Source organism: Silene latifolia, chromosome Y (genome assembly GCF_048544455.1).
Source record: "Silene latifolia isolate original U9 population chromosome Y, ASM4854445v1, whole genome shotgun sequence".
In the NCBI taxonomy this organism is placed as follows: Eukaryota; Viridiplantae; Streptophyta; class Magnoliopsida; order Caryophyllales; family Caryophyllaceae; genus Silene; species Silene latifolia.
In genome coordinates this window covers 210,876,209-210,893,520 of record NC_133538.1, presented here as the reverse complement: position 1 = coordinate 210,893,520, position 17,312 = coordinate 210,876,209, and the positions used below count along the sequence as shown (strand labels likewise).

Sequence of the window (17,312 nt, the reverse complement as noted above, 5' to 3'; positions counted from 1 at the left end):
GAGAATGACGAACAAGCCATTCTCGCATCTTTGACAGAAAATAGGGAAGCCCCCTTACCTCGCCAAGTAGCTCGTGCCTCAATGGGGTGCTCCCTGCTTCATTCAGCGAAACTTTGGGCTTTGGCCCAATTTCCCATAACAAACCAAAATTCAAACGACGGAAATTAAAACCGTCATTTCAAAAACATAATAGTGAAATTCAAATTCACTATTTCTTCAAATGTCAACGGCGGCAACATAAACCGTCACTTTAAAAACAAATAGTGAAATTCAAAATTCACAATTCCTTCAAATGTCAACGGCGGCAACATAAACCGTCATTTCAAAAAACATAATAGTGAAATTGAAATTCACTATTTCTTCAAATGTCAACGGCGGTAACATAAACTGTCACTTCAAAAACAAATAGTGAAATTCAAAATTCACTATTCCTTTAAATGTCAACGGCGGCAACATAAACCGTCACTTCAAAAACAATAATAGTGAAATTCAAAATTCATTATTTCCACGGCGCCATCAAGAGTCCACTATTTCAAAACAAACCCATTCAACGCGGCTATTCTCATGGTCGATCAACCGACCCCACCATGGCTGGCGAGCCTTACAACACACCGCGGCTGGCGAGCCCTCCTCATATATGCACCATGGCTGGCGAGCCTTACAACGCACCGCGGCTGGCAAGCCCTCCTCATATACGCACCATGGCTGACGAGCCTTACAAATGCACCATGGCTGGCGAGCCTTACAACGCACCATGGCTGGCGAGCTTTACACCGCACTGCGGCTGGCGAGCCCTCCTCATATACGCACCGCGGCTGGCGAGCCTTACAACGCACCGTGGCTGGCGAGCCCTTCTCATATATGCACCATGGCTGGCGAGCCTTACAAAGCACCGCGGCTGGCGAGCCCTCCTCATATACGCTTCGCGGTTGGCGAGCCCTCCTCATATACGCACCATGGCTGGCGAGCCCTCCTCATATACGCTCCGCGGCTGACGAGCTCTCCTCATATACGCACCATGGCTGGCGAGCCTTACAACGCACCGCGGCTGGCGAGCCCTCCTCATATACGCACCATGGCTGGCGAGCCTTACAACGCACCATGAATGGCGAGCCTTACAGCGCACCGCGGCTGGCGAGCCCTCCTCATATACGCACAATGGCTGGCTAGCCCTACAACGCACCGCGGCTAGCGAGCCCTCCTCATATATGCACCATGGCTGGTGAGCCTTACAAGGCACCGCGGCTGGTGAGCCCTCCTCATATACGCACCCTGGCCGGCGAGGCTTACTCACTACGACACAGCTCGCCATTTTCCGACCCTTTTTTAGTCTATTTTCGACGCTTAAAAGCGTCGGCATTTTATTTCTTGACGCTTTAAATATTTGAGGTGTCAGGATTTTCTGACGCCTTTTGGCGTCAACCTTTTCGACACTTTTTGGTGTCAAGAGCCGCGTTACCTTTAAACGTCAGTGTTTCTCTACACTTTTTTACGTCGCAATTTCAAAATTTCTCGATGCTTTTCCTGCACTAGAAAAATTCACTACGGCTACAATTTTTTCAATACGATTGAATTAAATTATATAGATTACAAGATATGACATATCATAGAGAGTATAAATTAAACAACATTAATTTGACAAGAATATATCAAAACAAAATTATATAGCATAAATTAAAATTCCATTATCAAATTACTTGCTTTCAAATTTAATAGAACTACGTAATTATTTCATCCGAACAATAGAAATTTTTCCACGTAAAAATAATAAAATGTCCTCAAAGATTAAATCCAAGACAAAAGATATGACTAAACTACTCCCAAAAAAGTGAATTCCATATTTTTTCCTTTTATCTTGATGCACCGCCACCATTTGTCGAGTCCGATATCTACATGCAAAGAAATTAAATATCGTCAACAAGTCAATCATGTAGGAAGTTTTTCTACTAATAAGGAAAAGATGAAATCACACTACTACTTAGGAAACTATGAAAGTCTAGTTGACATGAATCTTCATATCCCTTACACAAATGCAAACGCAAAGTATAGCTGACAAACTATAAAAGTATAGCTGACGTGAAACAAGTATATAGTTGCATACATGCAAAATGATTTGGGCAAGAGTGTTAAGTAGAGGGTTATTAGCAAAAAGACAGACAATAAACAACCAAGTAGAGTATACTTTACACTATCTATTAGTGCAACTTCGTAGCTTTGTATTCTTTTGCTATTCTTATCCACCCATTGTAAAGGCATACCCACATAAATCAAAAATATCAGCACAACAGAAGCTAATATTCTCTAGTAAAAGGCGAAAGACTAGTTCGCACGCAGACACACAGTGAGCACATGAACATGAACAGAAGCTAATATTCTATTGGAGTTGTGTTATGGGGATCTATAAGGCTGCTTTCTTCTTAGTCGTCTTCTCTCTGGTGCTTTTGGCAATATTCTTCTTCTACTTCTGATAGAAGCGCGATTTCAGGTATTTATATATCCATATTTTCATCATATTATGAGTCGTTCCTTTCGGCTGCCATAAAAGGTACAATCTGCAATGCTACTACAACAGGGTAGAGCTAGACTGGGCAAATAGGTCATTAGGGTCGAGTGTGCGCCAAGTCATTTACTTCAAATACGTGTCAAACTGTCAATTCACATCAAGTCAATAGGTTAAGAGTCGGTCTTCCTTAAGACGGCCATATCCATCTTAAGTGTAAAATGGGTCAAATACTACCCTATGTAGATAGCCATTCCCTAGCCATTCTTGTTTTTGCCGCATCTATCCATATAGATAGCCATTCGCTATTTGAAATGTTAAAGGTCATGTCGAACGATGTATAAAATATTTGTTAGTATATAAACACACACGTACAATACAATTTCAAATTAGTTATTTCTAGTCAATTCAAGTCAGTTTATTCTTGGATCATAAATTACCAACATTCATATAAAAACCTTCAGCATAGACGAAACCATCATATACGAAACTAGATACCAACAACATCATACTACGATTCCAGCTCCAAGGCATATACATGTATTAAATTTAAAGACAACATAAACATAAAAATACCTGTGAATTCAAGGTCGATTTGAGCTGAGCTATCTCGGGCGACGGCATTCCAGAACTCATGCCTTCCAAGATTTTATACATGATGATATTCGTCTCATTCAACTTGCTTTGCAGCTCTTCTTTGTCCTTGTTCAAACTTATAACAGCCTTTTCCATATTTTCCATTTTTTCCTTATTCTCGAGAGCCAAAGAACTACTTCTCCTGATTCAAAAGCCTCTTTCCTTAAGATACCATGCACTCCAAATACATCACTTCCTTTTACACAGAAACCATAGCCTAAAGGGCGTTTAGGGATATCTTCTCCATACATTAGTTTGCTGAAAGCTTCATTTTGGATTTGCACTTTAGGTTTGGTAGGATTAATCGCAAGTTCAGATTCAACATAAGTATCACCATCCAACTTCACACATTTAAAAAGTGCTAAGTATGTGTCAATTTACAAGAAAATTTAGAGTACATCAAACTTTTTTTCTATATGTGTACCACAAATTTTTCAGTTGCGGTATCTTTCACATAGGACCCATCTTTCCTCTTATGAGTTTGCTTGAAAACCTCCAATTCAGTTAGTTCCCTTTTGTTTTTTTCTTCCTGTTAGTCATCACCACATAAACACTTAGCTTCTACCTAAACTTGTATTAAATTCTAAATAAATGTAAAGATGGTATAGTATAATCATCAATAAAAGAAAGAATATTTACAAACTCCGCCCGTATATTTGTGAGAAATTATCTGTATACTTCCCTTAATATTAAGGATTATAACGAATTATAATGACGAATGCGAGTCATAAAATGAATTACATAAACAAAACTAGAGAATGAAGAAACAACCTTCGGTCCTAGCAAAATCGGCCTAAGAACAATATCGCAATGATATTCACCTATCAGTTGCACCCAAGATGATATGAGATATGCCCTTTGTATTCTTCCTAGAATCGATCCCTTATTTCTGTAAATTGCTTAGGGTTTTTCGGTTTTGTGTTTTAGATGAGAGGCAAGAATAGGTTAGAAAAATTAGGTTAGAAAAAACTCCTCTTAATCTCCCTATAAACCGAGTATATGGAGTGATTAGGGTAGATTTTTCTTCTTTTAATTTTTTGGCCCATATCCGAAATTAAGAGAATTATTTTCTCTTATTTCGGTTTTTCTACCTACCCAAAAATAAGGAGATTAAATCTTCTTATTTTGGTGGTATACAAAATGTATAAAATGTATTATTTATAAATTGTCATTTATATCATTCCGTATTAATAAGTCTACACACAACAGCTTGCAGTGGATTTAATAATGCCGGTCTGTGACAATATCGTATAATATATACTTTAACTTGCTAATTAAATATAACCGATTACATTTAATTACGAATTAACATATTAATTCGTCCAAGCTAACTTTCTAAAATTATATACATTAATTAAATATAACTTATTATATTCAATTTACGAATTGACAGTTAATTCGTCTCAGCTAATATTATTTAATCGGCATTAAATAATCGTCTCATCAACACGTTGACTATCTGTTTAGTCAATTACTTGGACTAACCTTTTAGTCAGGCATCAATGTGATTATATTTTCATACAATCACATCTCTCAAACACATCCTTTAGGTGTGACTTTTAGGGACCAGTTGATCACCGCCATCAGTATGATAATAACGTCAAACTTTCTAGCAAGCCAACCGTTATTAGGTAATCGTTAATCAACTGATAAAATACGAAGTATACCCTTGTGAACCTATAAGAGATTTATAAATGTTATCACACTAATTTGTGGAGGACACAAGCTCCAACAAACTCCCACTTGTCCTCACAAGTGTATGTGTGATAACCGATTCTCATATCCTAAAATTTCTCCCACTCAATGTAAAACAATTTGGAAAATCCGTATTCACAAAGGTCGTATTTTACAAGTGATCGGTATCAAGAGTGGTTTCCCCAACTAGAGAGTAACTTAACTGATAAACGAATCATCATTCGAGCATGGCCATGCATTTCAGTTACTACTCCTCGAGTGGCCCTGAGAAATAACTAAACCTGATAAAGGTTGGATATTTTCCTCAACTCGAATCCTGCAGATGTAAGCACAGTATGAAATGACCCAGAAAAAATCTACTTAGCCTCCAGTTACGGCAGACCATGAGAAAGAAACCAAAGTCACCCAAAAACTGCCTTAATCTCAAGAGACAATCGATAGTCAAAAGAATTGACTCTAGGAACACAATGGATTTCCTATCCACGACCTGGCACTGAATGTTTTTAAACATTTAGGACTCCATTACGTTGTCACAAAAATTTGTCCTACGAGGTATCGTTATAATCTCGCATCTGTGATCGATCAGTCTGTAGATACCCGTATCCGTCGATATTGGAATTTATAGAGAACCCGACAAACACCCGATGATGATAGGACACGTGTATTCTTTAGTTGTCATTGTCATTATTTGGAGCTCGTTTACGAGGTAGAATGGGCGTCGTCGATGAAGTATTCTATTAATTTAAATGATATTTAAATTAATGTTTTTTAGTGAATTCATTTTATTATTTTAAATGATATTTAAATTAATGTTTTTTAGTGAGTTCATTTTATTAATTTAAATGGTATTTAAATTAAAGCTTTATTTTGAATTTATTTTCTTAAGTTTATTTTATTGAAAATAAAATAAGTATTTGATTTGAAAAAATCATTTTATGAGTATATTTGATTTGAAAAGTCATTTATTTTAATTTATTAATTGATTTGAAAAATCGATTTGAAAAGCGAAGGAAACTCGTTTTGAGTACTTGTTTTTGAGCTCGATTTTAGCTCGGTTTTTGAGCCCGTTTCCTTTACGAATTGGCACGAATCTCGAGTACATTAACCCTAACCCATACCCTAGTATCCTACCCATATTATCCTAGCTTAATCACCAAGAAAACCCCCCTCAAACCCTCACAAAAGTCGATGGACAGCAGCCATCCGTGAGCTAGCCCGATTTGCCCTAACTCTCCTTTAACCTATTTTAACTCCCTATAAATACCACCCCTTCACCATACATTCATTCCTCTAAGTTCTACATACATCCTACCATCACCCATAAGCTTTAAACCTCAGAAACAAACCCTAAACATCCTTCAAAAACCCTAAACAAAACCGACACACAAACTGAAACTGTTTGTGTGTCCTCTTCGAAAACCCATTCGTTCCTCCATCAAACCTCCATAAAAACTCGAGTTTCTTATTCCTAATTAACCACATAACATCCATATACACATTAGACAAAGAATTACGAGCCAAATTGCCCTTGAGAGTACACGAAATCCCTCGAAAAAGCAGTGAAATAACACTCTGTTTTTCGCGCGTTTCTTCTTGTCTGTCCAGTTCTGTTTGTGCTCGTTTTTTGTGCCCAATAACCCAAAACGAGCAGGGGTTGCTTTAAGATCCTTGTTCTCCTCTCTTTCTAGTTTCCAAAACATCTTTTAGATCGAATTTTCGTCGTGAAACGAGGGAGGTATCACTGTTTTAAAATCGCTGTCCAGAAAGTTTCCAAAACGCGTGTTTGCTTTATTCTTCGTCGACGACGGCCTCTCGAGACAAAATCTACCATCGATTACGACCCAAGACGGTGTCAACGATACATGTAGGTTGAGGGTGCATCAAATCCCCTTTTCTCTCCTTTTTTTATTTCGTTTTCTTATGCTTTTTTTATAGTTTGTTTTTTGTTTGTTTTCGTTTTGTTTATCGATTGTTTTAAATTAACTATGAAACTAGTTAGTCCGAGTATGAGTTAAAGTACCACCATGAACACCCGCGTTGACTTGAGATGGGAAAAGAAACCGCTACTTCTGTCGGTCGTACACCCCCGTCTCATTTACATATCCTCGTGTTCAAGGTAGGGCATAAATAAAACGAGTTGTCTAACTTTCATCGCTTTCGACCCCTTACTGTTTCGGCCAAATCGACATACCCTAGGACCCATTGTATGTTAGTTTAACCTCTGATTGTTAACCTATGACGTATTTAGATAACATTAATTTAATTTAATAACCTAATTAGACACGATAGGTGGCCTCGACGTAAGTTATAAAATCAATCGACGATTCTGTAAATAATTGAATGCATCTCTCTCTTTCACCTAATTTCTCGCTAGTATAAGAGTGCGTGATTAGCACCTTCTTATTGACACTCGATGAGTTAAATTAATTAGCGAATTTGACCTAATTAGACCCTTTAGGCCGTGTAGAATGCACCCTCATGCGACAATCAATCAACATCGTTTTTAACTCGTTTTCTAACTTGGTTCCTATCCCTTTTCGCAATCATTCGATCTAACCAATGAATCTAACTTAGGAACTAGGTTGGCCTCGTCTTGGCCGTGAGGGTGGCCGTTGGTTTGGGCCGTGAGGTGGCCGTTTTCTTTACCTTTCTCGTTTTGTTTTTATACCGTTTGTTTTCTCGTTGTTTCATTGTTTGTAATTTATCGTTGGTTTATCGAGTTGTAATCTTTCAAGTTCGTTTTCTTTTATCGAGTCAAATGATTTCTAAAAACCTTAGTCTTGTTTGGTTAGACGGTTGTTCCCCAATGCTTGTAGGAGCGTAGTAAACCGCATGTTGTTTAAAGCAACATGGCCCGGTTTATGCTAATGCATGCTTTGGTGCGTAGCCCTATGTCTAATTCGATGAGATTAAGCGCGAGCACGCATTACGAGGAGTGACCCAAGGACCGTGGGTCATGTGAGCCGTGGGCCACCCCTCATGTGCACGGTTTTCAAGGCCAAACGGCCGTGTGTTTTATGTCGTGTACGGTTGTATGTAGCAATTGTATTTAGATCGAGTTGTATCTTTAATTTGTTGTTGCGTCGGCATGAAATGCCTGGTTTGTAATAGGTAGATCCCAACGGCTCCCCCATTCCCCCTAAGCCTTGTTTTCTTTCGTTTATATGTTGCTTAGATCAATCAACCCACATGCTAAATTACAACTTTGACAAAGTTAGTTTAGTTGCATCTAAATCGACATAGAAACTTCACATGTTAGGGTTAAAACGATGTTTGCATTTCATATATCGTAGTAGCTATGACCTTGTTTGAAATTCATACTTGACTTAGTAGAGGCCGTTATTGACGGGCGGGGTTGGGTGTCCTTATGGGCTTCCCAACACGTACCCTCACCCCTTACTCAAGATCTATGGTTTGTGGATCCGTCTAAATACCATTGGATTACGAGAGTCATTCAAATCGAGTGATATAGGGTACAAGTCTTTATCTTTAATCACTCGTAGTCAATTGGCTTTATGCTTTTCGATGAAAGGTGTAAAGTTGACTTGAACGGTTCCAAGTTTCCAAAAAACTTGGTGGCGACTCTAATATGTCTTAATTCGATTCGAAAGAACCTCGAGTCGATTATGCCTAGTGTGGATCCCGCGGACGCGAGCTTCCCGAGGGCCGTGTCCACGATTTGGCGACTCCGGGGAAAAGAGGACTAGTTACACTGTGTTTCTAGGGTCTTTTCCTCCGAGGTGAAACTTGAAAAGAAAGTGTTGGAAAGTAAAACATTACTCATAGTGCTACGATTCATGCATAAACCCTTAAGGACTTGCCCGGGCCGTCCCAGCGTTTCTTCGTGATGCGTGGGGGGCGACGTCCCACTATGCCGGGAAGCTGCACATTGCTCGCTTCCACTTCGCCTCGCGTGGTTCTTGATGGTGGGGACGATCTTCTAGGTACTTTACCTTAAGACACCTTGCTGTATAAGACCGCAAAAGGATGGAGGGCATAGACCTTCTTATAGAAGACTTGCCGAGACTTAGAGATGTCTAGGAGCATACATCCTTATAACATGAGAATGACAATGTGCAATGTGTTTTCCCGAGTCTTGTTTTTTCGAAAATTCCCATATCCTTTTCAAAACCGAACTTTTGAACAACTTATTTTCAAAATAGCATGGTTTTAAAAACGCGGAATGCTGCCCAAATAGGACTAGAATTTCGGCCCAAAACAAGCTTTTATAGCCGGCATGCTGCCCATTTCAAATCTCATTTTCAAATCAATCCTTCGTTTTTCAAAATCAATCCAAAATGTTTCTCGAACCTCAACCAAGCATGAAATGCGTCGAGTCGTGTCCGGGTCATGGCCGTGTTAGGCCGGGCATGTTTCGTTCTAAGAGTCTAGAACACGACCTTGTTGGGTCACCCAAACTCACCTCTTGGGCTTTGAGTCATGTTGGTCAACCTTTTGGTCTAGAATAGTCCACAAAAAACGTCCAAGCTAGGCCTTATGGACGTTTCACTCGAACCCATGGGCTATGTTAGCCCAATCACGGGTTTAGTCACACCAAGTCCAGTTTAGAATCGAGTTATGACAGTTTGAGTCATGTCGTTTTGTCGAGTCTAAAATGAACCAACGTCTAAATCAAACCGTGAGTCGAACCTTTGGTTAGTCAATCTCAAGTCGAGTCTTTGTTCAAGTCAAGTTAGGGTCGTGTCCTTAAGTGTGCGCAGGGCTCTTACTTTAAATATTGACTCGAGACGGGGTTTTCTTGTAGAAAGGCCGCCAAAAACCCGACGTCAAGCAATGGAAGATGCTATCAACAAGCTCACGGAGGCCGTGAACCTCATGATGACCCGAATGGATGTGATCGAGTCTAAGCTGGTTGAAGATTCCTCTTCATCTACCCCACCTCGACGATTTGGAGAAACGGTTCAAGTTCATCGAGGACCGTTTGAAGCTCTCCCCGGGGAAGAACATTCACTATGAGAATGCTAGGGCCTATGCCCCGTTCAGACAAGTTGCCCACGAACATGGTACTCACGACATCCCAAAGTTCAAGGGCATCAAGATCCGGTCCACCATGTTAAGGCCTATAAAGGGTACTTAGCACCGAAGGGAGTACCTGCGATATGCTCTCCGAAATTTTTGCCCAATCTGCGGGAGAACACCCGAAGGCATGGTTCTACAATCTTGACCTTAAGAACTTCCCCACTTTCGAAGATATTACGGTGGAGTTACGTAAGCACTATGCTTGACAATGTTGAGATTCAAACCAACATAAGAACTTTGGAGGTTATGACACAAAAGGAGAAAGAGGGCTTTACCGAGTTCCTCGCAAGATGGCGCTTGAAAGCGTGAAGTTAGCTAAGAAGCCCGATGAAGTTGAAATGGTAGATAAGTTCGTGAAGAATTTACGACCTGTTTACCGTAATGCTCTGAAATACCAAAATTTTGGTTCTTTCAAGGAATTGATAAGGATCGGGATAAAGGTAGAGGACGATGTCCGAATTGCTGAAGCTGAGAAGCCAAAGGGATACCAAGGGGCTTCGTCATCTAAAGCAAAAGCACCCGCAGCGGCCCACTTTGTTGAATCTGTCAATCTCTTAGATGGACAGTCAAAAAGGCCTCCGCGCCAAGCTCCGAGGGTATTCACCGATATCGGGTGCACTTACGCCTATGCTCTCCAAAGGCTCATGGCCCAAGGAAAGTTGAAGCCCATTGGTCCAACTCCGGATCCACCTGCTGAACAACAAGGCAAATGGTACAAACCAAATGCCTACTGTGCCTTTCATCAAGGGAAGGGACACGATACTGAAAGGTGCTTTAGACTAAAGCACGAAATTCAAGATATGATTGAGAACGGAACGCTCCCAATCCCGGCCATAAAGCCCAACAACGTCACCAATCCATTTGGCGACCACACTAACTTTTTCTCTACCGAAGATAGTGTCGATTACTCTCACCTGATTCGCCCATGTCGTCTAAAAGGGGTTTTCGTCGGAAGAATATTCGTAGATTGCTCCGAATTCCTACCAAGCTCGAGAAACGAGATTACATTCGGGGATTTTGTTGTCGATTGTACTCCCTACATACTCCGAAGCGGCAATGAAATCAATGGCGTTTGGGCCGATGACGAGGATGATGTTTACCTCGTCAAAGGTGCGACAATTCCTCACACCCAAGAAGAAATCTTAAAGGTGAGGCAAGACGCCCTAGAGTCAAACCATTTGACTAGATCCGGACGCCCGTATCGTGTGGAGAAAGCTAAAGATACCCCGAACAAGACGCCTCTCAAAGAGCCAGTAGTGGTCGAAGTTCTTGGTGAAGGGTCGACCTCCGAGGCTTCCCTCATCAAGCAACTCCAAAAGACTAAGGCCGACGTATCTATCTGGCAACTTATCCTGAGCTCTTTCGAACATCGGCAAGCTTTGTTACAAGCTTTGATGAACATGACCGTGTCGTCGAATACTACTCCTGCGGACATGGTCACTCACATCGCCCGACGGCCTCGGATTACCAACGCCGTGACATTCTCCGACGAAGATCTGCCACCGTTCGGGCCTCGACATAACCTGGCCCTCTATATTGCTCTCGTATGTCTCAACAAGCACATCCCTATGACCTTGGTTGACGACGGATCGGCTGTCAACGTACTCCCTCCGAAAACGGCGCATATTCGGGCTTGGAGAAGAATGACTTCATCCCCACTACACGCATACCGGGCATTCGATGGCACTTTGTGCGCCGAGTGAGTGGACTTGTCGATCCGGTAGTACAGACCGGGCAAGTGGAAAAGAAAATAAATTGCCAAGTAATTGACATTTGCTCATCCTTCAACTTATTGTTGGGAAGGCCTTGGATCCACGCTACAAGGGCCGTAACATCAACGCTGCATCGAAAAATCAAGGTCCCACTCAATGGCAAAACCGTCACCATTGACGCCACGCCAATTATCAGTAGCGGGAGGAGACATTACTTCCGAAGTAAGGGTCGAAGCTACCAATGACGCATGTGGTTTCGAGATTGTCAACATGATCGAGTTGAACTCCGAAAATATGGATCTATATACGGGAAGTCATGTCTGCGAGGTGATTCTCAAAACTGGGAAGTACTTCGGTTTCTCTCTATATCCTAGAAAGGAGGAGGCTTTCAAGTTGAAACCACCCGTAGCCAAAGGAGTAACCTTCGGGCTTGGATATGAGCCCACCGAAAAAGATCTACGGAAAAGAGGGAAGAACGATCGAAGATCGAGATATTAAAATAGGACCGTATCACCTAACTCTCAATGGTCACTTCGTGAAAGTCGGGAAGAACTCCCTTGCATGGACTTTCCCGAACCTATCTTTGACCCAAAGAAGAACCTTATGGTCCCAGGAATCGAAGTATTCCAAGATTGCTACTACATCCCCAAGACATTCTCGACCGTGATGCCGAGAAACCAAACCGGATCCAATAAATGACGAGAAAGCTATGGGTCTCCTTTTCGGTGAAGAGAAGAAATCACCAATACCAAACGAAGATTTGGTAAGCATGATCCCGAGAAGCGGCGGTTTGACCCATCTACCCTCATCACCGATGTGGATCCTCTTAGGACCAACACGGGGTGGCGGAAAACAATCAAGTGGACTGACAACAAAGGACTTCTTTTCAAGTTGACAACGGGAGAAGGAGAGATGTTCAAGCCGGATGATGTTACCGATTCTGAGTCTGAGTCGGAGTCTGAGTCTGAGTCTGAGATAAGTCCTAAGATTGAGTCTAAGGAGTCAGGTGTTGAAAATACCCCTCCCCTATCTTTCCCTTCCTATGCACCTTTTCCTAATGGTGGTATTCCGGGGCCTGTCCCGAATACCCCTATCTCGCCACTGAGCTCTGACCAGTTGGCTCAAATGTTAGCGCATTTCGCGCAATTTCAAATCAATAATAATATGAACCAGTTTGCTTATGACTCGTCTTACTCACATTGCAATTCAATTTTTGAAAATGATTGTTTTAATAATGACATTGAGACTGAGGTCGAGGATGAACAGTTGGTCGAAGAAGAAGAAGAAGAAGAAGAAGAAATGGAACCACCTCTACAGTTGATAAAAGGGTTGGAAGAGTACGAACAGAAAACTTCGATCATCGAAGATACCGAAACTATCAATATAGGTACAACCTTAGAACCACAGGAGCTTAAAATAGGAACTACTTTAAGTCCCACCGAAAGACAGGGGTTCATTGATTTGTTGCATGAGTTCAAAGATGTTTTCGCATGGTCCTACAAAGACATGCCAGGCATTGATAGGGAAATTGCGGAGCACAGGATCCCAATCAAGCCGGGATATAAGCCGGTCAAGCAGAAACTACGCAAAATGCATACAGATTGGTCTCTGAAGGTCAAAGAAGAAATCGACAAGCAACTCAAAGTCGGGTTCATCAAGGTGTCGAATACTCGACCGGGTGGCTAACGTTGTTCCAGTGCCTAAGAAAGATGGTAAAGTTCGGGTTTGTGTTGACTTCCGGGATTTAAACAAGGCAAGTCCGAAGGACGATTTCCCATTACCTCACATCGACATCCTGGTTGACAACACGGCAAAGCACGCGTTACTATCCTTCATGGATGGATACGCCTGCCGGTTATAATCGATCAAGATGGCGAAAGAAGATATGCATAAGATCTGCGTTCGAACGCAATGGGGAACCTATTGCTACACAGTAATGCCTTTTGGGTTGATAAACGCAGGGGCCACATACCAGAGGACCGCGACAACATTGCTACATGATTTGATGCACAAGGAGGTCGAGGTTTATGTCGACGACATGATTGTCAAGTCAAAGGAGCGTGATGGCCACCTTGGTACACTACGCAAATTCTTCGAACGATTGCGCAAGTATAACATGAGGTTGAATCCACAAAAATGCGCATTCGGAGTCACATCCGGCAAATTGTTGGGCCACATCGTCAGCCACCGTGGCATCGAGGTGGACCCATCGAAAATAAAGGCCATAATGGAAATGCCTCACCCGAAAACCGAGAAGGAAATTCGAGGTTTCCTGGGAAGAATCCAATATATAAGTCGGTTCGTGGCAAGGCTAACGATGATATGCGAGCCAATTTTCAAGAAATTGAAGGTCGGGAACACGTCGTATGGGATGATCACCGCTCAAGTGCGTTCGATAAGATCATAGAAATACTATCTTCCCCTTCCGTGCTTAGCCCACCAATGGTCAAGTTACCACTTTTGTTGTATCTTACATCCACGAATCTTTGCAATGGGGGCAATGCTGGCGCAAACGGTCGATAAAGAGGAGAGAGCGATTTACTACATTAGTAAAAAGTTCTTGGAGTATGAAATCAAGTATACTCAGCTCGAAAAGACGTGTTTGGCTTTAGTATGGGCGACAAAGAAGTTACGGCACTACATGCTCAGTCATAGTGTCTGCATCCACTCGAAGATGGACCCAATCAAATACTTGTTTGAAAAACCAGATTACGAACGGCAGGTGTCAAGATGGACTTTAATGCTTTCCGAGTTTGACCTGAAATATGTACCGCTAAAAGTGATAAAGGGAAGGGCGGTTGCGAGACTTTCCCGGCGGATAACCCGATAGAAGAAACTGAGGTTTTGGATACGTGGTCGTTTCCCGACGAAGATATCGTTCACATAGACAATGATACGTGGGACCTCTATTTCGATGGAGCATCGAACTATAGGGGATACGGGATAGGAGTTCTACTCATTTCACCGGAAGGTGAACATGTTCCCATCTCGATCAAATTGGACTTTAACGTCACTAATAACGCGGCCGAATATGAAGCATGCCTACTCGGTTTGCACAGTGCTCTCGAGTTGGGCATCAAAAAGCTTGTAGTACATGGGGACTCGTCACTAGTGATCAATCAAGTGGCCGGGACGTGGAAAACCCGAAGTGATAGCTTGGCTCCGTACCAAGCAAAAATCGAAGAACTAGAAAAGTTGTTCACCGAGGTCAAGTACGTGCACCTCCCCCTACGACGAAAACCAGTTTGTCGATGCACTATCAAAGCTAGCCGCTCGATCAACATACCGATCATATGGATACTATGCCGATATGCGTCGAACGAAGATCGTCACCTGCTTATGTTAATGTAATCGGAGACACAGAAGAAACCGAGGCCGAACCTTGGTATCATGCTATTCTGAAATTTAAAGAATCAGGAGAGTATCCACCCGACATGGATAACCACGGAAAGCGCGCTATTCGAATGCTAGCCGCTCAGTTCGTTAGAACCAATGACGGACAATTGTACAAGAAGACTGCGCAAAATATCCTTTTGCGATGCATAGACTCACCAACTGCGAAAAGAGTCATGGAAGAAGTCCCTGACGGAGAGTGTGGCCCACACATGAATGCCCATATCTTTGGTTCGTAAAATCATGAGATTAGGGTATTATTGGACAACGATGGAGACAGATTGTCGCCAATATGTCAAACATTGCCACAATTGCCGGATCTTCGCAAACATACAAAGATGTGCCGCCATCAACTTATATACTTTGACATCACCATGGCCTTTCTCAACATGGGGAATCGACATTATTGGAAAGGTCAACCCATCTCGGAACAATGGGCATTGCTTTATGTTAGTCGCCATCGATTACTTCACGAAGTGGGTAGAAGTGAAATCGTACAAGGTTCTACAAGCAAAGCAGGTAGCAAAGTTCATTCAGAATGAAATCATTTGCAGATATGGGGTGCCGCATGAGCTCATTAGCGATCATGGCACTCACTTCCAGCTGAAACTAGTAATACTTGAAAAGTATAAAATCAAACACCACAAGTTGTCACCTTATCGACCTCAAACAAATGGGGCAAGTAGAAGCCGCTAACAAGACAATCACCGTGATTCTCGGAAAGATGACCGACAATTATCGCGAATGGCGGAAAAGATACCGTTCGCCGTGGGGATACGAACGTCTATTCGCACAACCACTGGAGCAACTCCGTTCTATTTAACATATGGGATGGAAGCGTTCACCTATCGAATTAGAGGTACCTTCTTTAAGGATCCTGTTAGAAAGTCGGTCCCTGAAGCCGATGGCGCAAGCCGTATGATTCCTTGGTCATGCTCGACGAGCGACGGTTAAATGCACTACATCATGTTCAACTCTATCAGAAAAGGATACAAAGGGCATTTAACAAAAAGGTGAAACCTCGAGGAATAAAGGATGGGGATTTAGTCCTAAAGTCCGTCCGCGCTTTACTACCAATTGACCCGAGGGGAAAATTCAAGCCGAACTGGGCCGGTCCTTACCTGGTAAAGAAGGTATTATCGGGAGGCGCAGTCAGACTGACAGATCTAGATGGAAATGACTTTGCGAATCCGACGAATTTGGATCAACTGAAGAAATACTATCCGTAGAACTCATTCTCAATGTCGTAAAATAAAAATTTTGAATTGCAGTGCTCGTGAGCGAGTCTAGGCCGCGGCACTTTTGCTTCGCTGCTTTTTTGTGCGTTATAAATCGATGATTATAGCGCATTTGTTTTGTGGAACTACGAGCTCGGTTTGATTCTGTTGATAACAGATACGTAGGCAGCTCTTTAAAAGAGTACAACCGACCCTTCCTTTAAATAAAATGAAATTTTATGCAGAAACTGGGAATTTTTAATAGATAGTAAGTCTTATTAAAGATCGGGCGATGCCCATTACATCCTTCAAAAGAAAAAAAAGAAGAAAACAGCTAGCAACAAATCATAAGTAGTAGTATTAAATAATATATTTGGAGTCGAAGGCTCCTACATCTTCTTTTTCCCTTTGCCTTTTGGGTCACGTGACCGAGGCTCCTGCAGAGGAGGGGCAGTTGCGTTCTGTCTAGCGCGCTCCTTAGGAGGGATCGTCATTTCCTCCCGAGGGCCCAGCCTATCTTTTACACTCAAGCGAGGACCAAGCCTCCCTTCTAAGGCTGAGCCCGAGTGTGCCTTTGAACCCAACCGTTTCCACACACCCGTGCCCGTGAGTCAGTTTTAGGAGTCTTCTCAGTCTTAGCACTCGACGTAGGCTAGGACGAGGATATAGGTTCAGATGAGTAGTGTCAAGTCTCGGAATGAGCTTTATCTAACGGTTTAGGCAAAGATGCCGAGTCATATAGATGTAGGTTTGTGTTGGGAACAGAAAAATAGTAAAAACCCGCTGAAAAGAAAGAAGGCGTGGAAGAAAAATAGTAAAAGCCCGCTGAAAAGAAAGAAGGCGGTGGCAAGAAATGATGAATACTCGCTGAAAAGAAAGGAGGCGAGGAGAAGAGTGACAGAATGTTCCCAACAAGAGTGACATGTGATGTCTAAGTGTTCTCATAAAATTAACCTGTGTTTAGTGTCTGGGTGAAGCCAACGTTGTTCCTCTGTGAGTTTAATCCACCTTGTCGATGCCAAGTGATCTTGATTCCCATGTGCCCTCGGGAGCACGCCCATGCCATACGATATCTCCGTCCCAAGTTCGACGACCTTGTGATTCCCATTTGCCATCTTT

At 42.2% G+C, this 17,312-nt stretch overlaps 1 protein-coding gene across 1 annotated transcript in view; it reads right to left on the bottom strand.

Annotated features, from left to right (window-relative positions):
• Positions 1 to 3,213: 3,213 nt before the first annotated feature.
• LOC141630012 (uncharacterized) overlaps positions 3,214 to 17,312 on the bottom strand; it is a 35,767-nt gene continuing 21,668 nt past the window's right edge. The window contains exons 5-6 of the mRNA XM_074442909.1: positions 3,561 to 3,665; positions 3,214 to 3,477 (exon numbers count right to left, since the gene is read on the bottom strand). Coding sequence (XP_074299010.1) covers positions 3,214 to 3,477; positions 3,561 to 3,665 — 369 coding nt within the window. The remainder of the gene's footprint in view (positions 3,478 to 3,560; positions 3,666 to 17,312) is intronic.